We start from the raw sequence: 23,466 nt of genomic DNA on the forward strand, positions 1-23,466 counted from the left end.
TTTTTTTATGTTCTGTGTGTATTAATACAGACTAATTTCAAAATTATTATATTAGATACTGAAATGAAACAGAAATTTAAAATGTCACTTAATTACTGTTATATGAAGTCGATTTAAGGAACAGACATTTGCATTCAGTTATTCTGGATGGTTTCCAAAACTTCGTCGTTGACGAGTGTCTTCACATCATTTGTCCATGTGAGCGAAAGATGACAGCGATACTCTGTACTCACCCAGGGAGTTACCCAAAGCTGTGTTCAGCTCGTGGACGTCCTGAAAGAGAGATTACAACTCTTTAGAGCTATTGACTGTAATAGCAACTTTTCTAAAGCTGCAGTACCATATCTAGCTCAAACATCTGTGTCAGCTTTTGACAGGAGAAGTGAACAAATCTCCACTAAGGTATGAGTGAAAGCATGTGATTGTGAAAAGCAGAGAAGGTGATACATTACTCTTTAATATCTTTTCCACTTTTATGAACTTACTCGTATACCCTGCATACGATTCTGAACCAGTTGATATAGGTACAGTATACAGATAGTGAACATCTGCTCTTAGAGGTTCCTTATGACCTTTAAATGGACGATGCTTAAGTAAGATATGCGAGTTCTCTCTTGAAAACCTGTTTTCTAAGTATATTTTTTATGAGAAAAGATTATTTCTAAATTTTCTCAGTTTATTGCGAGCAACATGCATTATGCAAGTAACACAAGAAGTAATAATAATATTAATATCATTGAGTGTAAAAATTAAAGAAAAAATAAGTGTTGAAAATTAAAGGTGTATAATCTCCAAAATGTTTTATGTGGCGTATGAGATCTCATTACTACAGATTTTGTAGATACACGAGTATACTTCATTATCTCATTGCTCAAGTTCTAAGTTCCTTTCAGTGTTCTATGTACAACACATACTGGCAATTAAAAATTTTAATTTTACTCTTTTATTTGTGTAATATAAAACTACAAAATATCTCGAGATATTTATAGCTATTTTCCCAGTGCTTTATAAATGTGCTCAAATTTGGTAACAAACGCTAATTAGGTGTAAATTTTTCAGACATTTTGTATATTCGATTCCCTAACCGTTTCAAATGTATATCATTTTATCTTTTAGGGTGTGTTTCCAAAGTATATGTAATACGCTTTGTCAAATCTGGCAACCTTTTCATAAGGGAAGCTAAATTTATATAATTTATATTTACATTATATTTTTATTTATATAATTGTAAAAGCTTGCAAGCCACTGTTTTAAAAGCTGGATTCACTTAATGAGAATTGCAAGAACTCCGCTAGCTACTTTCATCTGTAGACCTACTTCTATATATATGCTAACCATTTGTCATTTTAAGAAGATTTTATAGTAACAGGCTCAGAATTCAGTCCTTGGCAGTTGTAATATTTATGGCGAACGAAGCTGTGGGGCAGATTAAAATTGCTGTTTTTATTTTTATGTGTTTTTTTTTAGTTATTAGATGATTATTATTATTCTTATTATTATTATTATTGTTATTATTATGACCACACGTAACGCTAGGCCTATGAGCTAATGATCTAGTTCGTATAAATACACCCATAGTCACATCATATTGTCAGGAAATCACTAAATTATGATTTACTAGCGTGAATATAGTTACCTTAATTCCAAAATCTTGTACTCGCCACGATGTCGATTTTCACTTTTTGCGCACTTTTGAAAGTATATCCATAGCTCCATGTACTGACAAAGCAGTAAACCTTAATTTAGAATACCAGCACTAATATTGGGCTATTACGAAACCATTTACTTGTCTCTCTGTATTATGTCCACCAAGTTAGCTATGTGGTAGTGTGCCTGCCTCCAGACTAACCGGCCTGGGTTCGATCTCACCTAGGGACTAGGAGAGATGGCAGTGCACAATTTCTAACCACTAGATTGTGCAGCAATATGCCTGGATTAAACCCCAAATCTCTCTGCAGTACTTATGAAGAGAAAGCCTATGTCACTGTTGATAGTGATTCGTCCATCAGATTGGGATGTTAAGTCTGTCGGCCCACTTGGTGCTATTCGAGAGAAGCAGGCTACATGCCAACACTGGGTTTCCCCTTCTCCCTTCCTCATCTTCATCATCATTCAATCCATACATGAACATTTATACATATACTCACTCTAGTACACGATATAACTCTCTACAGATACACATCATGTACAGCATGGCCCACCGAATGGTGTGCAACTACAAAATGGGCCACAGTTCTGCCATCTATCCGCATTATGTGGAACCCGAATCGCATAAAGTGAAGTGAGTAGGTAGGCATTAGACATACATACATACATACATACATACATACATACATACTTAATTACTTACTTCTCTCTCTGTGAATATACTTTCAGAAAAGCACAAAAGGTGAAAATTGTCATTCGAGCAAATTACGAGTTATAGTATTCTGATAAAATTAATTGGTTTTAAAGATTTTTGGTATACAACTAACTTGATTTTCCTTACTCCATAGCTCTCCTGCATCAAAACAGTTTTACGATGAAATGTAACTTTTCACATTTTTGCATTTATATATGTTTTGCAGTCGACATTCTTTATATTGGTTGGCACAAAAAAGATTTAGTATGTATATTTGTAAAATGTTGAAATCTTGAAGGAAAATTAGGCTTATATTAATAAGTTTTATTAAAGATGACTAGTGCACAACTTGTTACCACAGTGCACGATTGTTATCTCGCCAAAACTTAAACAGAAGGCTACGATGCCTTAGGGAACCCTCTGTAAAAAAAAGCACTGGTGTAGTTTTTACTTACAGTAGGGTCTCCAAATAGATCATTGTCGCTGTAGAACAGTGACACTGGTGTGCTTATGGCAGCTAAATTATAGGATGGTGGAAACAGACTTCCTTATTCTGCCAAGTTACCAGCGTAGAAATCCCACAACCTGAAGCCTCCTTCAACTGGAATGGGTGAAAAAAACAAAACAATATATTCGTTGTTACATTTTCATTAGCTCTCCTGCATTAAATTTTACTTATTGCGACTTCATACAAGATTGTAAGGCATTTAGTTCTGTAAATTTAACAAGCAGATGAAATATATATACCGCCCATGGGATTGGGTGTTCGTCCATTGTCTTGTGGTTGTCCTGTGAATCCTCAGCAGTGGCCTGAGTTATGTCAATCCCATGACCATGGAGACAAGCAATTGTGAGATATCTAATGTGCGATTAGTTGAATCTCCCTCTTCTATTCTCAGTGGTGTGTATGGTTATAATATTGTGTTTTGTATATGGCACTTGCTTATTAATCTGTTTGTTTTGTGGAGAGTGGTTGGATTTCAATCATAGGTGAGGAGGGTAAAACCTACAAAGTAGGACTGGATGTGCAAAGCACATAGGCCTACAGTCAAAAGATGCATGCTCTCCATTTAGGGACAAATTTTGATAATGTGATGCATTTGTATGTATAATTTCTGAATAAACCTACATCTACCTATCAAGTCTGACTAATGGGGAGGTTAAGCAGATAAAAAAGATGGAAAAAGATTTATCAGTGAGTGTAATTAAAAGGAGATTATGGTTAAATTTGACTTTTTCCCTAATTGATCTACAATTTTAATTTTTTGTATGTAGAAATATCATTACTACAACAACTCAAATTTGAGAGTACTTAAAAAAATTGGCCCCAAAAATAAAAAGAAAATAGCAGGATACATTAATTCAGTAAAATGGATATATTTCAGCCATTTTGAAAGATAAATTCAAAATTTATAAGCACGTTCTTTAAAATGTCTGTAGCACAATATTGGTATTTTAAAGATAAACAATTACATTTTAAGAATTAATTTTAGAGGTACTCGGCATCCCTCACAGAATATTAGGTCAAATTATTCTTATTATTAAGGACTCATTGTGTATTTTATTGTCAGTATACTCATAGTGTATTTGTATAAGTTATTGTAGTAATTGTGTCACTTTTATACTACACTGGACTCTTGCTAATCTGGCGATTCCTTGCACAGAAGGATGCCAGATTAGCGAGAGTGTCGGATTACTGAGAGTGCTTAAAAATGTCATTAAATGTATTGTTATAAGTTGTGGCAACAACACCACTTGCACTTTTAAATCGAAACTAGAACATTCTACACTTGGCCGGAGCTTGTGTACCCATTATAAGTATATACAGGCCTACGTGTAGAAGTAGTACACATGGCACCGGTGCAAATTTTTCAGAAAACTGTTACAGCACAAGTGATAGAAACTACACTAAAAAGAGGCTGGATAATTGAGAGGCCGGATGACTAAGAGCTTGATTAGCGAAAGTCTAGTGTATTTTATTTATATCATTGTTAAATTTCATGTTTTTTAAAGTGATTTAAAAATATTATGTGTTCAAATTTCCAGTGTTCACTGTCTTCTAGAATTCAGGATCCTTGTAGGCATTTTGTAGGCTGTTTGTTTCTTTGAGTAAATTGTCTACATATTGATGGCTCAGAACCAGACTGTTCCAAGTTCATTTTACTTTTTTTTTTTTTTTTTCAGGAGAGCTATTTCAATTTGTCGACTGTGTAACTTTTATACTTGAATTGATTACTGTCCTCCAATATTAGATTTGTTCCAGCAAGAAATTCAGAACGCATTATGAACTAATACCAAACATTTTTCGACACATGCGCTAGTTGAGTACATTTTCGGGATTTTATGTTGTTGGAATGTTTCTTGAACTGTTCTTTCACAGCCTTTGGAGCTTCTTCTCATACTAAAATGATATTTATCTTCCGAATTTAGTTAATCATAAAATATATCACTACCACCTTCCAAATCACTCATGATCGACTATTTTTTAAATTTTAACCTGCCCAGTCACAAAGCATTTTAACCTCAACCTCAGACTAAGCCACCTGTGCATGCGTCTACAGTTCAGAATTTCCAGTTCCTGCTCTTAATCGAAAACCAGTTTCACTCATTCCGAATGAGTTCGAAAGCACATTGGAACAGAAAACTGGGAGTTCAGAATCAGTTCAAGTCTTGTTGGAATGCACATTGAAATACTGCACATGAGCAGATAGTTCAGAATCGATTCTGAACCGTGCTGGAATAAACCTATTGTCATATGATAAAAGCTTTCAACATCGCAGAATAAGTGTATGTAATGAAGAGAAAGATATTAAACAATACACTAGTGATGAAGCCAAATCAGTAACTATGACGAACCTACAAATATTCGTATGTATGTATATTTCCAAAAGAGGAATATCTGACCGACACCTTCAGCTAACCCCAAGGATCCAGAATACATAATAAACGTGTGGAAGTGTACAACACACAATTTGTTGCAAGAGACGAAATACAATATACTGCCAAGTCAAATATACCAAACGTTTAAAATGATAAAGAAGCGAGTAATCCATTCAGAACTGTAGGTTGAAATACCTGCAGAGATTTCCTGAGCATAGTGGGCCACCATCTCGGTCGAATATCCTGCCGGAGTATGAGAAAGAATGACTGGCAAAAGAGTCTGTAATGGAGAAAGAAGACTTCAGTACAGTATATACGTACTTTCACTTTTACTGGCTTTCCACTTTACAGCAGTTCACCTTTGATTCCTGCTTTCCAGAGCTTCCTATTTTCCCACTGTCCCTCTTCCATGCCCCTCTTCACCATGTATGTGTGTATTCCTTCATACCATGTCTTTCTAGCTCTTCCAAGCTTTCTTCTTCCTGGCACTGTCCAATTGAGGATACATTTAGGTCACTGTTCCTCCGACATCCGTTGTACATGTCCATACCACTGTAAAGACCTATTTTCTATTGTCCATAAGAGTTTCATCTGCTTCCATTTCTTTACTAATATATGTGTTTCTTACATGTTCTAGTCTGGATATCCTCATACTTCTTCGTAATCCATCCATTTCTGTCGCCAACACCCTTTTATGCATTTTTTCACTTATTGTCCAGCTTTCTGAACCATATGTAAGTATGCTTTCGATTATTGTTTTTAGAATATACTGTTTTGTATTTCTACTTCACAAAACACAATTCAGGGATCTAATCGCTTTCCTAGCACAATTTACTCTATTAATAATATCTTTTTCGCATGTGTCAGATTTGTCAATAATGGATCCCAGGTATTTGAATTCCTCAACACATTTAATTGTGGCATCATTTATCTGTAGATCTTCTGTAATTCCTCCAATTACCATGTATTCTGTTTTAACAATATTTATTTTCAATCCACCTGATTCAAATGCATTCATTAATTTACGGACCATATATTCTATGTCTTCTTTGTCTTGTCCTATTATAACCTGGTCATCTGCAAATAATAAATTGTGCATTAACTGACCATTGATATTTACTCCCATTCCTCTGCATGACTTTAGTATATCTTCTAGAAATATCTTAAACAGTGTTGGTGACATCCCGCATCCCTGTCTTAATCCTTTTGTTGTAATGAATTCTGATGATAACCGATTTCCGACTTTAACAAATGCCTTACATCCATACAGCTTTTTTTATAAAAGTAATGAGAGCTTTAGGGATTCCAAATTGCTCCATTGACACCCAGAGTCTGTTGATAGTTATAGAATCATAGGCCTTTTCAAGATCGATAAATACCTTATGTACTTCCTTCCCTTTTGCCACCATTTTTTCAATAATTTGATCACAAATATATTGTCTAAGCATGATTTACCAGTTGTGAAACCTGCCTGATCTTCTGATATTTTATGTCCTATTATTTCCTCCAATCTAATTTTGATAATGGTATGGTACTTAAAATCCTACTAATTGTTGCCATGACGCTAATGCCTCTATAATTTGCTGGATCTCCTTTATTTCCTTTATTTTTATATGTATGTATGTATGTATGTATGTATGTATGTATGTATGTATGTATGTATGTATGTATGTATGTATGTATGTATGTATGTATGTATGTATGTATGTATGTATGTATGTATGTATGTATGTATTTATTTATTTATTTATTCACACTGCAAATGGGTATATACCTGGTGGCAGTGATAACTAATTACACTCAATAATGACAATTAATAATAAATACAACTAATAAAAACAATAAATAATAATAATAATAATAATAATAATAATAATAATAATAATAATAATAATAATAACAATAACAAGGAGCATCCTAAATTAAAATGAAGCATGGTCACTTAAAATAACATTTAAGGTACTGTAAATCTAATTTGTATCTTAACCCTAAGCTCGAACTAAGACCCACGAGTCTGACAGGTTCATATCTGCACAAGTACCTTTCGGCACTACACTTATTTCGCTGTCAACTCACTCACTGCACTGACTGTACCTGATTTCACTAACACTTCTAACCATTTTACTGTTCAAATACTTTGCACAGCCACTTAACTGACACCAACACACTTCACTTACACAATAGACTTCACTGTCACTACACACTTCCTCACTGATAGAACACTTCAAATAACAAGATATCACTTCAAAGCATTTGCAAGGAAGGAAAGACCTCTAACGAGGAATTCCAAATTGCAGAACAAGATATCAATTACACCCTTTAAATAGTGTGTATAATATACTACCGTCTATTAGTAAAGTCCTTAAGCTTTTTTTTAAAATACATTTTTGGTTATTGGTAAAGCCTTTAGTAAGTCTGCAGGTAAAGCATTCCAGTCCCTGATAGTATGATTGAGAAAAGAAAACTTTCCAGTGTCCGTCCTCTGTCTTCTTTCCCTCAATTTATATGAGTGGTCGTTCCTTGAAGAGTAATTTGGCGGCTGCAACCTATTTTTTATTTCGCTCCAGGCAGGCTCACCTCTGTATGTTTTGAACATTGCGCATAATCGAATTCGCGTTCTCAGGTCCGTGAGTGTGTCCCATTTTAATGGTGAATTATTACGACAACACTTGAGAGCCCATTTTTGAATCTTTTCCAGTGTCTTAATATGTTCTAATCTGTAAGGATCCCAACATGCAGCACCATATTTCATTACTGGACGAACTAGTGATTTATATGCAATCTCTTTGGATTTATCAGAGCCTTTCCTTAGTACCCTCATCACAAAGTGTAACGCCCTCCATGCCTTTCCCGCTGGTGTCAGTATATATTGCACTAATGTATGACATTTCCAGTCTGTCGGGATTGGATCTCCCTCATTTACCTGATTAAAAAGTCTAGTTAAAATTCTTATAATATTTGGACCTCCACATTTAATTAATTCCATTGTTATCCCTCCTGGACCAGCAGCTTTTCCATTTTTGGCTGTCTTCAAAACGTTCCATACCTCATCTTCTTTTACAGGACTTACAACATGAGTAATGTTATTGTTTATTCAACTGTCCGAAGATAGGTTGTGACCTCATAAGTGACATCACTCATAATGCAACTAAACCCAGGAGATAAGGGGTACCGTAGTATAATTAATATCAAATAATAGAATCCTTTTCAATTCGAACATCTGTCACCTAGAAAATTTATAATGCAAATCTTTGTAACAGATCAGGAATTTTAACTATCTGGGCAGCATTGTGAACTTTTTAACAGGGATAAAGATATGTACAATAAAATATGTATATACATTTTAATTAAATAGGGTTGTTGTGAAAAATATTAAAAGAAACACACAAATTAAGCTTCATAAAATAATCATTGTTTCTATTATAACTTGTTCGTTTTCTAAATGCACGTGGCAGGTTTTGGTACTAATGAACAATAATGTGACTGCTGATGTACACGAGTGCAGTGAAGAAATGCCTCATGGCACTGCACCTCTCTTCTTACAGTCCTTTCAAATCAAAACATCAGCGCTACAAGCTAAATTACGGTACACTTAGAAAACAGATGAGTAATAACTAAAGAGCGCAAATGGGTTGCATATTGAGAGAATACAAGTTTACTGTACGGAGTGCTTTGTATTGTATTGTATTGTATTTATTAACATTCCATGGTATTTATACATTGCTTTACAGCTAGAATATGGAACAAGTCAAAAAGCTTAATACTATTATAAAGTCTTAAGTTATAGTCACAGTCTAGATGAAATATATACAGACGAGATTTGCAATATAGTCTACTAGTACAACACAAAGTTTTAGTATCAATTTCATGAAGCATTATTGAATGTCATGAATTCATCTACAGAATAGAAGGCGTGAGAAATTAGGTACTTCTTTAATTTGGCTCTAAGTAATCTTATGTTTTGAGTTTCATTTTTTATATCCATAGGGAGGCTATTAAAAATTTTTATTGCCATATAACACATTCCTTTTTGATAGCGTGATAGACTTGCTGATGGAATATGAAAGTAATTTTTTTTTATGTGTATTTATGCTGTGAACTGTTGAATTTGTTACAAAGTTTTCGCGATTACATACGAGGAAGATTATTAATGAAAAGTTATACTGACAAGCCATGGGCATTATTTGTAGTTTTCTGAAAATAGTCCTACAAGATTCCCTAGATTTGACACCTACTATTATTCTAATTACTCTTTTTTGTAATAGGAATATACTGTTACTATCTGTGGAATTTTCCCAGAATATTATTCCAAAACTCATTACCGAGTGGAAGTATGCAAAGTATATTGTTTTTAAGGTATTGATATTTACTATCTTTTGCATAGATTGCATTTTGTTTTTAATGGCGTCACGCATGTGGGTGGAGATAGTGGTATCTCATAGATACGCTAACAACTCATTGCTGGTGGACGGGATTCCATAGCATATATTTACCATTCTTCGGCAGTTCTTTGCTTACTCCCGTACTTCTACACTTCCTGCCATATTTCTTAACTTCTTTTCTTAGTTCTTCACATTCATCCACATGTCTTCACTTCTTCATTGTGCTTCTGTGCTATGTATACAGCATTTCTTTATTTTGTGCCGTAATTCTTCTCATCCGTCCGTACTTTATTTATTTTCGTAGCATTTATTTATCTTTATACCAAACATCGGTGAGATAAGCCGAAAGAAAATAAGTCCCATCATTTGAAGCTGCAGTTATATTTTGTTGAAGAGTTTGGAACTCAACACTTCTCTAATGGACAATTTTATCAAGAGGAGAATATTTTTATTATATCTTTAAGTATAGTTTTCTTAATTTTATGTTTCTTGTTCCGTGATTTTAAGAATTTGTAAGTATTATTAGATAATGAGTAGCGGAACAGACTAAAATAATGATGTATTGATATCATATTTTGAGTTCGCCCCTGCCACATCATGCATTGTAGAAATAAGTTTTTCTCAGTATAATCACTAACTGAATATCGTAAGGGGTTCACCTCTCAATCCCTGATGAAATATATTGTTGTCCATTGCAACAAGTCCATCCATGAAGGAAGAGAAAGTAATGCAAAGTAAGACAATGTACTTTTTCGATATGTAGTTAACTGTATAAATGAATTTTAAATATGTGTATTATATTGCTGTAACATACTAAATTGTAAACTTAGTAATGTAAAATGCAAATAATTAATAGGTGGTTTTTAATTTAAAGTGCATTCACAGAACATTAGAACTATGTAGCTCAAACGATTGTTATCGACAAGCTTAGTTCTGTTCTGACAGTATGAGGACAGTACACTGCACAGCCTTACGTGTTGCTTATGGTCGTACTTATAGTCAATGTTGCAGTTAACCTTGTGGTTTACAAACCCCAAATGCGCTCTTTAGTAAAGTTATAACTAGGGCTGAAAAAAGCATTGGTTATAGGCTATGCTGCATTGTACGTAGAGCTCTGTGTTTACAAAATGTTTGTGTGCACGCATGACTGGTTACGGTAGTGGTCCACTCCATATGAATGAACACATAATAGAATTTACATTTACAGGATTACTTGGGTTTCAAATTGATTAACTCGGAACGAATATTAAATTTACAAAAAATATTATTACCAATTAATTAAACACATTTTCCCCATGTTCTGAATTCAGTCACCTTATTATCTGTCCTTTGTTGGATTTTTGTTTCGGCATTCTGATACAATCTCACGTCACTTAAGCAGGTCTACTATTGAGAAATGTCAAATGTTCACTCTATCTGCTCCTTACAGACAGTAGAGACACTCACAACTCACATGTAATAGTTGCGACAAGTTCTACATAGGACAGACAGGCAGATCATTCCAAACACGCTACAAAGAACACAGTAAAGCTATAACCAGAGGACACAATACATCTACATACGCCGATCACATAACCAATACTAATCATACATACAATAACATAAATACGGACATGGAAATCCTACACACACAACCCAAGAACCAAAAACTCAACACACTAGAACAATACGAAATATACAAACACACTAAAACACACCCCGATCAAATCCTCAACACACAGATCAATTTCAGTACACACACACTATTCGACTCCACACTTCAACACCTTCCAACAATAAAACATACCCTCTTAACAGGCAGAGAAGTTCGAGATGACGCCGTGATCTAGTAGACTCTGATGACGGTGCGTGAAGCTCTGAAACAGCTGTAAGCCGGACAAATATTACATATTTAACACGAGTAAGTCCACTAGTTCATCAATTAAGTAGAGACACCTTACAACGGGACGTATTTTGTAAACAATGTATATAGAAATTATTTACTACCCTGGTACCAATACTTTTCTTCAGCCCTAGTTATAACATATAAGAAGATAATAGTGGATTACTAGGGAGAGAGTTAAGAGTAAAATACAGGCTGCAGAGGGTTAAGAATGTCCAAGAAGAGATCATATAAAAAATGACGATTAAACATATTTTTCAACTTAAATAATAAAATGGAGACACGCAGAGAAACTTCGTGATGTAGAATTACAGAAGTAAGCAATCTTATTTAAGAGCTTACCTCATTGAGTTGAGAAGGATCATAGCCAACTAAGAGAAATAATATGTTTTCGCACATTGGTTGAAGTACAGAACCTTCCGAGCAAGCGACATCTGCCAGAATCTGCATGAAGGCATTACTGGGCATGAGTTCTCCCACGCCAAGCAGCTCTATTGCTTCCATACCAAGCTGAAAGTGAAGAGTCAGAAAGAAAAAGGCGGGAATGTTTAATTGAACAAGTCATTAGTTGTTAGGTACTTAAATATCATTATAAAAGTTAGTCTATGTCTAAAACATACATGGAAGGCTATCAAGTAGAATTTTAGATTGGATTCCAGAGGGAAGGGGAGGCAGAGGTAGATCGCAAAACACCTGGTTGCAAGACATAAATAAAGTGTTGGCAGAGAAAGGACTGCAAGAATGGGCTTCGGAAGATATAAATAATTGAAGAAAAAAAAAAAAAGAATGTAGGGCATTGGTCACAGGAAGCTGTGATATTACCATTGTAAACCTGTTTGTAATAATAATAATAATAATAATAATAATAATAATAATAATAATATATCTAAAACATTACAGTTCCTGAAACTAATCATCGCACATATACTATATACAAGGTGATTCACGAGGATTTACTGTTACTTACGGAGCTTATTTCCTAAGACATTCTGAGCAAAAAATGCAAATAAACATTTGTCCTAATCCTAATATTTTCAGAGTTACATTAATTTGAAGTTGTTAGTAAAATATCTTTTTTATTTAGTTTTATGGGTAAAAAAAATATTACAAATAGAGAATGAACTATTGAGAAGTGTCATTTCTTCAACTGGCCAATTTTCTGAAGGCAAAAGTATGTTGTTAATTATTTTGTACAGATTTTATTTTTCAATTTTTAACTAAAAATGACATCATTCCTACGCACTTATCACAAAAATTGTTACAAATCATATGACTTTAGGAACTTGATTCTTTACAATTTAATTATGCATCCTAATATAGTCTTAAAGAATTTACAAAAATGGTGAAGATTTGTAACAATTGTTGTGATAAGTGCGTAAGAAAATGTAATTTTGTAGTAAAAAATCGAAAAAAATCTGCACAAAGCAACTATGGAATTCACAACACTTTTTTAGCTTCAGATCAGAATACTAGCTAATTAAAGAAATGATATCCCCAAATAGTTCATTCTTTATCTGTAATATTCCTTTACCCTTGAAACTGAAGAATAATGATATTTTACAAACAACTTCAAATTAGTGTAATTCTGAAAATATTGAAATTAGGACAAATGTTTATATGACTTTTTTTGCTCAAAATATCTTCGGAAATAAGGTCCGTTAAGGAACGGTAAATCCTCGTGAATCACTCTGTATACATAAATAAAACACGCACATACCTACATTCAGGGATTTTATGAAATCTAGCAACTCTAAGAGGGTGTTCAGGGAAAATATTTGTCTTGATATATAGAACCAATGTTCGATGAAGTCTTCTTACCATTTAACTTAACATTATGATATTGTCAAGGTGCTGTTTGTAGAGAGTGGTGCAGGACTTTTTCCCTTTATTGACTCTGCTGTATAGCTACTGCTAAAACGATTTGTTCTCCTCTGTTTTTTCTCAGAAATGAATTTATGCATTTGTATACTTTCAATGTATTTATTATTATATTACTACTGTCCTTATTCTTTTTATTATTGTTAAAGAAATTTACTTTGCAAAACTAAAAATGTTCAGTTTTACACACGTTTTTGCAAAGTAGATCAGTACTACATATTGATAAAGGAGAATAACCAAATGCTTATTTGTGACATAATATATTTTCACTATGGTTAAACGTTGCTATATAGACCTACAGTTTCTAAAATAATTTTACTTGGTTTTTCGATTCTAGACAGAGAAAGGAAAGGGTGAAGAGAAATGGGAGAAGAGAGCGAGTGAACAAACTGTTCCCATTCGCTCTAGGCAAATAACAAATGATACACATCATTGTGATTGGAAGTCACATCAAAGAAACATTTAGGCGCTTAATGTATTGGACGTTACCAGCTCGTTCACCTGACTTGATTTCGTTGGACGTCTTTTGTGGTACATATCAACAGTAGGTCTATGATCTTGACTTTCGTAATATTGCACTTACCACAGAGTGTGCACAACTTTCGGAATCGTAGAAGGCGAGTGTGTACAACACTTTCGGATTCCTAGAAGGCGTAGTATGTCAGCCAGTGAAGCGGTGCTGTAAATAGGCTACTATACAATATGGTCCTCAAATTCAAGGTCAACATTTTGAGCACTGATTGTAACGGGAGTGAAATTAGTTGTATCAACATTCATAAGTTTATTTTGTTAATTAAGAGCACCATAATGAAATTCTTGTCTTATTCAAAATTGCCAAGCACTTTACAAAATTCTTATATATGATTGCTCAGTAGGGAAGATACACGTGCTGATACAATATGTAGGTGGTTGGGTAGAAGAATGGATGAATTGGATGGATGGGTCGATAGATGAATAGATGGAAGAATTAATAAATGGATAGATCGATGGGTAGGTAGATTAGATTAGACAGGTAGATTAAATTAGATAAGTAGATTAGACAGAATAATAGACAGATACATAGATGGTGAATGTATAGATGGATGGACGAATCGATAGATGGATGGTTTGATGGATAGGTGGGTGAATGGATGAATCGATGGATGAGTGGATCGATAGTTGGATGGATGAATCGATAAATAGATAGATGGCTCGATAGATGGATGGATGGATGGTTGGACAGATCGATGGATGGAGGAATCAATAGATGAAATCCATAGATGGATGGATGGATGGATGGACTGATCGATAGATGGATGGATGGATCCATAGATGGATGGATGAATCGATAGATGAATAGATGGATATATTGATGGGTGAATGGATAGATAGATGGATGGATAGATCGATGGGTCGACAGATGAATAGATGAATGGAAGGATTGATAGGAGGGTAGATTGATGAATGGATCGATAGATGGATAAATGGAAGAACGATGGATAGATAAGATAGTTATATAGATATGTAGGGGTAGTTAAGAGGTAGATAAGAGTAGAATTAATCTTGTCTAGATTAGATAATTAAATTTTGAGTTTTTCCTAAGAATTTATAGAAAAATATTTCTTGAACTATTTCCATTATTTTTATAAAATTAGAGTAAGGCATATCTGATGTAGTAGCCTCCGTTTTATTTCAAACAATATCATTTTTGCTTACAAACTCAGCGTGTTTTGTCGGATTCCAGAAAAATATTGAAGATTTATCTCAATTCCTACTGATTGCAAGTCTCTCCCTGATATTATGTTCAGCTGTGATCGCGCCTTGCTGACCACATTGCAGTAAGTCTAATGCTAAACGTTACAAAAGGCCTGAGCCTTGAAGATTGGTGTTGATGATGATGATGATGATGATGATAATGGTGATGATCTGGTGTGGTAGTCCTATTCGATCATTTTATGTTAAAGAGTTAGTAATTATTTGGATGAATGTACGAAGGCATTCACAAACCTGGGCGCCGGGGAAATTGGCAGAAAATTGCACCAAGGGACTGGCCACGTGCTTCATGAAGGCGACGGGCGCAAGGCTGGTCATGTGTTGGATCTTGGAATTTTATTCTGGTTTCATTGATGTAAACATGTAGAACATCGTCGTTCTCATGGAGTGACCCACATAATATAATTTCTCTTGCCCAGTTTGGGCCAACACGTAGTCGATTTCTGCTGGTAGGTCGTATATGCCCATCTCGTGCCAGCTGAAAATAAACAGTGCCATACAAACAACAAATGCTCTTCAGTTTCGTAACATGTGCGACCCACTTCACCAATGGACAGGATACAAAAACAATTGAAGAGTTCTTATAAACTTTGTTACATTTGATCTTGGTTTCAAGTTATGGCCATTTTTGTACGTCTGTACTGTGGCGCTGTTTACCGTTACAGGACATACCAAAAATTTCCACTTCAGCCTGAATGCAAGCCCGCAGTCATCGTGTAATGTTGGGAAACGGTTGTGAATAAATATATGTTTTCAAGTAGCCCCACAAATGAAAGTTCAATGAATTGAGGTCTGGAGAACGTGGAGGCCAACAAGAACATACCTAGTAAAATAAGTCTAGAGATAGTGTGTAGGAACAGTTCATTTGGCTTTAACTCGGCAACAAGGACAGACACATGGGGCAAGTAATGTATATGTACTTTTCAGTGGCGAAGCATCCTTAGAAGCGCTGGAAGTGCTGCTTCCCCTTAAGTTTTAGGAGAAATAATATTAATTTTATATCTTTAAATTCATTTGGGAACATTAGCCGTGTTAAAGATCACAGCCTCATGCTAGGCAGCGAACGGCAGTACAGGAACAAGTAACCAGTGCGCATTGACAACTGAGCATGTCGTGATAAGCTGGACTCGACACAATCGTAGCTGCTCGGAAAATTCGGGAGTTGTCGGTAATGGGAAGCGACTCCAGAAATCGGCCCGCTGAAATATTTGTAGTGGCAAAGAATATTTTATTGTTTTTATATTGTGTGATATTATTAAAAAGAACTGTAAGTATGTTTTTAATTGTAGCGATTCTTGTATTATGTGTACACTAGAGTTTAGTAGATAAAACTAGGGTTTTCTTTTTAAGTTGCTAATGATTGGTGAAAGTGTAGGAAATACACATTACCTCCACCTTAGGTTGTGAGTTGATGGGGCGAGTGCCAGCTCCGTGAAATTTTAGACCCCTTGGACAGCATGGCTGCTGACAGCAGCGTGGGCAGCATTGCAGTGGAAGAAGGGCCTACGTGTGACTGTGCAATAAAAGAGTACTGAAAAGTGGGTTTAGTGCTCTCCCTTACGAGGAAAAACTGAATATAATTAAAAGAGACAAACCAAAAAAACTTCTTAATAATGACCTCGGTATACAGAGTAAAGGTGTTAAAGCGTTTATGCGTCATTTTAATGAAAATATGTATGATACAGTTCCATGGTTATGTGGATGTCATAGATTGCGAAAATTGTTTTGCTGGCCATGCTTATTATTTTCGCAAGAGAAAAGCGCTTGGAGTCACATTGGCTTTGACGACTTACATAACTTACACAAATCTCAGAAAAGACATCAAGTCACACAAAATCATATAATGTGTCTAAAACAATTTACACAGTTCGGGAAAACAAGGATCGAATCGTGTTTAAGTGAACAATTCCGGCTTTCAATAGAGAAACACAATGAGGATGTAAGAAGAAACAGAAGAATACTTTCTCAGATGATAAAGGTAGTATGTTTTTTGGGAAAGCAAGAGCTTGCATTTCGAGGCCACGACGAGTCCGAAGGTTCTTTGAACAGAGGGAATTATGTCGAACTGTTGAAGGAATTCGGAAATATTGATGTAGAGTTATATCATCATTTGTCAAATTCGACGGTTTTTTCGGAGTTGTCCAGTGACATACAGAATGACATTATCTTCTCTATTTCGCAACTAATGACAGAAGAAATCAAGAAGGAAATTTCTGACACTCTTTTTGTTGGCATTATTATAGACGAAGTGACGGATTATGCAACAAAATCACAATTATCTGTTATACTGCGGTATGTGACAAAAGCTGGAAATATTGAGGAGAGATTTTTGTATTTCAGAGACATCAGTGACGACAGAACGGCAAATTCTTTAGCACATCATGTATTTAATGTCTTACATGAATTTAACTGTGAAACAAAATTGGTGTCACAGACATATGACGGGGCGGCAGTAATGTCAGACAAACACAGTGGTCTTCAGAGGAGGGTCAGAGAAAAATGCCCACAAGCTATATTTGTGCACTGCTATGCACATAGACTGAATTTAGTTTTGTCACAAGCAGTGAGTTTTATTAAGCAGTGCAAAATATTCTTTGTCACTCTCTCTGGTTTTGGAATTTTCTTTTCAAAATCGACAAAGCAAATGGCAGCACTAGACAATGAGATAAAGAAAAGATTTCCTACATTAGCTCCAACAAGATGGACTTACAGTAACAGGCTGTTACAAACTGTGTACGAACACAGACAACAAATAGAAGACTTGCTAACTTCAATTGTTGAAAATTCAGATAGTTGGGATCCAGAAACAGTCTGTAGTACTCGAGGTCTTCTTTTAACAGTACATGACTTTGATTTCAATTTTTTCCTTAACGTGTTCTATTCCATATTTCCTCAGGCTGACATATTGTTTCAAGTTCTTCAGAAAAAGGCTTTTGATATCGAGTTCTGCAGTAAAAAAGTTGAGAAAGTTTCTAGCCATCTTACAAAACTCAGAGAAGATTTTGAATCTATTTGGAATAAAGTCTCATACAACAGTGATAAGCCTGCTCCTAGTAAAAGACTAAGAATTGATGCTATTTCAGGAGAAAGCAGATCTATGTCCTATAAAAGAATATTTTTGGAAGTTATTGACGTAATGAAAACAAACATTGCATATCGATTTGCTGACTTGAGTAAACTCAAATTCCTCAGTATTTTAGATTCAAGATACTTTAAAGAGTTTGCAAAACAATTTCCAGAAGAGTGCTTTTTGAGCTTAAAGCAGAGCTATGGCAAATTCTTTGATTTTTCAAGTCTGAGAGGTGAACTGAGTGTATTATACAAAGATAGTGAAATGCATAAGGACACTGTTGTGAAATTACATCAGTACTTGACAGAAGAAGGATTAGCTGAGAGGTCATTCTCAGCAATGAAGAGGATTAAGTCCTATCTTCGGAATACTCAATGTCAGGAGAGACTATCTTCACTAGCTCTTCTGAGCATCGAAAAGTCCCTGCTTGCTACATTACGCCAGAGACCATCCTTCTACGATGACGTGATTGACATCTTTGCCAGAAAAAACAGGAGGATTGAACTGGTGTACAAAAAATAAGGTACGATAATGCTTAATTTATTTTTAATTATGTACATATTTTATTCATTATTAATGTGCACGAATTTAGATCCAATTATTTACTTCTTTCCGAGCTGAAGGACACCCGACACCCCAAGCACTATGCTCTCTTAAGAATTTTTACAGTGAAACATATGTATAACCTGGAGTAAAATTGTGAGGTCCACTTTACATAGGTGTAATTAATTACATGAAATATATCATACCCTATCATATCGTATAACCTGGAGCTTCCCCTATTTGAAATGTCACGCCTCGTCACTGAAACTAACATCATTTATCCATTTCATTGCTTTATTCTCTTTAAGGAAATGAAAAAACTTGCAAGAATCTCTAGTGTTCGCAGTCAGCTGATACACAATCATAGCAATGTAGCCTACTAGTATATTGAAATAACTAACTTCGTGTACTTCGAATATACATAGACAAGCACACAAAAATTCACGAAACTTGTAACAAATGCACTTAAGCTACTAAAACTATTTTTCTACTTTACTTTAATATTATAAACGCGCTACCAATTGAGGCAGTAGCCGGAAAATGGGCCCATTGGTCTATTGGCCCTTTTTTTTTTGGAGAATGTTTAATTCGATTCTCCATTTTAAAATCTACTTGGTTACGTAGTTTCGTTTCTATATCTTGTAAACACAGAGCAGGATAGCTAATTGAATGAACCGATGCAACCTTTCGTAGTTATGGAATTCAGCAAACATGAGTGAAGATGATCCTCAAAGTGCGTGTGAGTCCATCCAGGATGTGCACTAAAGTGTAAACTGCACTCTGAAGATAAACTTTGAAGTGAGTGTGAATCCATTCTAGATTAAGACTAAATAACCCGTAATTTGTATTTTGTACCCAACAGATATTATTTAATTTCACTTATTCGGTACAATTTATGACATAATTACGAGATGTATGTAAGAAATATAATTTTGCTAAAATTATTATGAACTTGTAAACCCCAGTAATGTGCGCTATTCAATGCTGATGTTTAATTTCTGAAAAAATATAATCATATTGAAAGTATTTTGATAAAATAAACATGTTCTCTGGAAAAAGGGCCTATAAAATGTTCAAATAAAAAATATATATATTTATAACACTATTAAAGTCACAATGCGTTGTTTAATAAAAACTTGTAGACAAATGTTATTGTAACAGTATGCAAATTGTTGTTATGATAAAAGTGCATTCAAATCGGAATTACATAAAAATAAGTCTTTTAAATCTTTGTTTTCTCGAAACGTGACTTTTGCTTATGGGCCCTTTTCCGGCTACCCTCTCAATTTATAACAACACAATACACAATTTAGAAATGAGAGCTATTTGCAAAACAAGACGGCGTCGGTGGCGATTCAATTGTAATCATATTTAATTCATTTATGCCATTATATACAAGAGGACTTAATATATATATATATATATATATGCCTCTTGGTTATATAGGCCCAGCAGCTTGTGTGTGATCTGTGCAGTTTTTTTTTTTTTTTTTATTGATAAAGTTCCAAAACAAATATGTTTTCTGCCTTTTCGTATTTTCGTGTAAATTCAAATAATGATGCACAATATTGTTCATGTCCAGCTGTCAAAACAATTGGGCACAGAGACATTAGTGTAGGTTTAAGGAAGTCGGAGGTTGTGGAAAAGTGCATGTTATTCACTTAAAAAGGATTTTGGTGTTCTGTGTTTCTTGTAGAAATTTGCATTGTATTGACCAAGACGCTTGATGAATGGATTTTCACTTGAATTTGCACTGTTATAAAACTTCTTAACTTGTTCACGTAATGAGTCTTTCAGAAATGTCATGTCCAAATCAAAGTGTATTTGTGCATTTGTTGTGTACCAGTCTGAATTATGTATTATTCGGAGCACTTTATTTTGAACAATTTGAAGAGGTTGAAAGACTGTTTTTGGAATATAACACCAAGCTGGGGCAACGTAAGTTAGGATTGGTAAAATCAGCATTTTGTAGAGCATAACTTTTCTTCTTAGACTGAGAACAGGAGATTTGAACTGGGGGTAAAGATGAGATATTCTAAGAGAGCTCTTAGTTGTTACAGAATTTATGTGCTTGTGCCATAACAACTTGTTATCAAGAGTAATACCAAGATATTTTACATGGTCACTGTATTGAATTTCTTGATTGCATATTTTTATTTTGTCGCGAGGTCTTTTTAAACACTTGGAGAAAATTATTGACTGACATTTTTCAGGATTTAAAGAAATACGCCATTCTTTAAACCATTCTTCTAATAGGAGTACATGGTTTTGAAATGCAGAGACAGCATATTGAGGACTGAATTTAACACTATATATAACTGTGTCATCAGCATATAGAAGTGTTTTAGTTTTGAGAGTAGTAGGAATGTCTGAAGTGTAGAGACAGTACAATATAGGACCAAGTACAGAGCTCCAGCTTCTGCTATATAAGTGGAAGATAGTTGGCCATCTATGAGGACTTGAAAAGATCTCTTTTCTAAGTAGCTAACTAGAAGGTGAGTTAATGAGCGAGGCAGAAATTTATTAAGTTTATACAGCAGACCTAAATGCCAAACTTTATTAAATGCCTTAGAAACGTCCAAAAAGATGGCTGCTGTGTAGAATTTGTTGTTAAAGCCTTTGGTTATGTCTTCTACGAGAGAGACTACATTATGAGTTACTGATCTTCCTTTTTGAAAAGCTGTTTGCCAAGGAGGAATAATGGTGTCTGTATAAGGCAGCATTCGTTTGAGGATGATCTGTTCTAATAATTTTCCATGTGTATTCAAAAGACATATTGGTCTTCTATTTTGACAATACATAGAGTTCTTGTTCTGTTTAGGAATTGTAATGATTTGTGAATGTTTCCAAGATGAGGGAAAATATTGAGTTTTCAATGCTGAGTTGAACAGCTTAGTAATATGGCATATAGCTTCTTTGGTAGATTTTTTAGAGCTAAGTTACTAATTTTGTCTGGTCCAGGAGATTTTGAAGATTTTAAAGTCTTAATAATTTTTTTAACTTCTGAAGGGGTTGTATGAGGAATAGTACTTGCATCATGAACTTTTAAATCTCTATTAATATTGTCAATCATGTCTTCATTTGAGATCATATAGTTCGGGTCAGCAGTTGGTTCACTAAAATGATCCTTTAGATATTCAGCAATTGCTTCAGCTTTATCTTGTGGATTGTATTTGATGCCATTTGTAGTATGTATGGATTGCTGTTTATTGATGTTGGTAGATGAAGTAAGTCTTTTTGTTATTTTCCAGATAGTATTTGAAGATGCAGCATCCTTGACATCGGCTTCAAATTGATCTATTTTCAGTTCAAAAGCTCTTCTGTGTAATTTGTTTTTTAAATTGTTATAGATATTTTTGTCAGTTTCATTTCGAGTTTTTTGCCACTTTTTCCTAGCTAAGCATTTCTGTTTGCAAAGAGTTTGAATTTCTAGGTTCTTTGCTGTGTCTGGGTTCTTATTGTATGCAGTTTTTGCGATTTTGATAGCACTGCTAATTGTGGAGGTGTAGATTTGTACAGCTTTATCTAAGTCCTCTCTTGATTTAATGATTATATTGCCTGGCACGGAAGAGTTTACGAGTCCCTGAAGAATTTCCAATTGACTGTTTTTCTTTTGTCATTTTTTAATATAGAAGAAGCTGGAATGTGATCTAGAACTAGAATGACTGGGTCATGGTTTGAAGACAGAGTAGAAATTGTTTCAATGTATAGAGATGTAATAGTAGTATTGACAAGGGCAATGTCTAATACATCCGGCATATGCAGATTATTGTATGGAAAGTGAGTTGGCTGTGAAGGAGCTATTATGTTATATTTATGTAGGGAAGCGTGTGCTTCAAGTTGTTTTCCTCTGGGAGTAATAATTCTTGAGTTCCATTTTGGGTTTTTACAATTGAAGTCACCAGCATGAATGTAGTTTTTTGACATTTCATGAAGCAAATCTAGATCACTGTCTAGAAGTTTCAGATTTGGAGAGTAATAGATAGCTCCTAATTGGAAGTTTGAGTTGTTTATTGGAATTTCTATGAATGTAGCTTCAAGATTTGTAAAGTTAGGTGTAGGTATATGTTGGTGATATAAAGTTGATTTAACAGCTATAGCTCTGTGCAGTGGCTGGTTATAATCAAAGACGTTTTATAGTTTAACAGTTATAATGTGCTAACGAAGCGCTAGTGGTGTGGCGCGCTTCTATCCAGCGCTGCGTTGGTCGGCTGCTTGTCCGCACAAGCGTTTCCGCGCATGCGTATTTTGTGGAACGCGTTCCTGTCGTTAGTCGCTGCTATTATTTTCCTTATTTTCTGATCTTCATTTGTTAGTGGTGTTAGATAATGAAATCAGAACCGTAAATTGTCATGTCGAAAGGAAATAATTAGCTAGCAAATATGAAAGCATGGAGAAGACTTTGGGATAATTCTATGTCTCTAGTTTATATTTTATAAAATTAGTAACACGATTATTAAACTATATTTGTTTATACATCATATTATTTTGCTTTTCGTGATTTTTTAAAATTGTTAATATGGGAAGAACTGTTCCTGTACATTCTATCTGCTAGCTGTTGAGTCTCATAGGTTGGTGAGCTTGAACTTCCATGTATTTCCGGAAGTTTGATGTCAGGGAGCCAGTGTCGCCAATGTACCGATTTTGTCCCTAAATCTGTCGACTTTTAACTTTATTGTTTTTCGGCAACAATTTATTTATTTTCCCTTTTCCGTTGCTTAAATAGTGATTTAGCCAC

At 34.6% G+C, this 23,466-nt stretch overlaps 1 protein-coding gene across 3 annotated transcripts; it reads right to left on the minus strand.

Annotated features, from left to right (window-relative positions):
* On the minus strand, positions 1-23,018 carry LOC138697942 (lipase lipl-1-like). Of its 3 annotated transcripts, none has more exons than XM_069823560.1 (7): positions 16,505-17,489; positions 15,350-15,593; positions 11,828-11,995; positions 11,390-11,468; positions 5,417-5,501; positions 2,797-2,942; positions 1-273 (listed from the first exon to the last, which is right to left on the minus strand). In XM_069823560.1, the coding sequence occupies exons 2-4, from the start codon at positions 15,431-15,433 to the stop codon at positions 11,394-11,396; spliced, it is 327 nt and encodes a 108-aa protein (XP_069679661.1). In that variant the 5' UTR covers positions 15,434-15,593; positions 16,505-17,489; the 3' UTR covers positions 1-273; positions 2,797-2,942; positions 5,417-5,501; positions 11,390-11,393. The 3 variants fall into 3 exon arrangements, with proteins under 3 accessions (XP_069679661.1, XP_069679660.1, XP_069679659.1); XM_069823558.1 differs by lacking the exon at positions 11,390-11,468 and adding an exon at positions 22,892-23,018 and having other exon boundaries at positions 7-273; positions 16,505-16,628; XM_069823559.1 differs by lacking the exons at positions 5,417-5,501; positions 11,390-11,468 and having other exon boundaries at positions 5-273; positions 16,505-17,479.
* Positions 23,019-23,466: the final 448 nt, after the last annotated feature.

The sequence above is a fragment of the Periplaneta americana genome, chromosome 4 (assembly GCF_040183065.1).
Source record: "Periplaneta americana isolate PAMFEO1 chromosome 4, P.americana_PAMFEO1_priV1, whole genome shotgun sequence".
NCBI lineage: Eukaryota > Metazoa > Arthropoda > Insecta > Blattodea > Blattidae > Periplaneta > Periplaneta americana.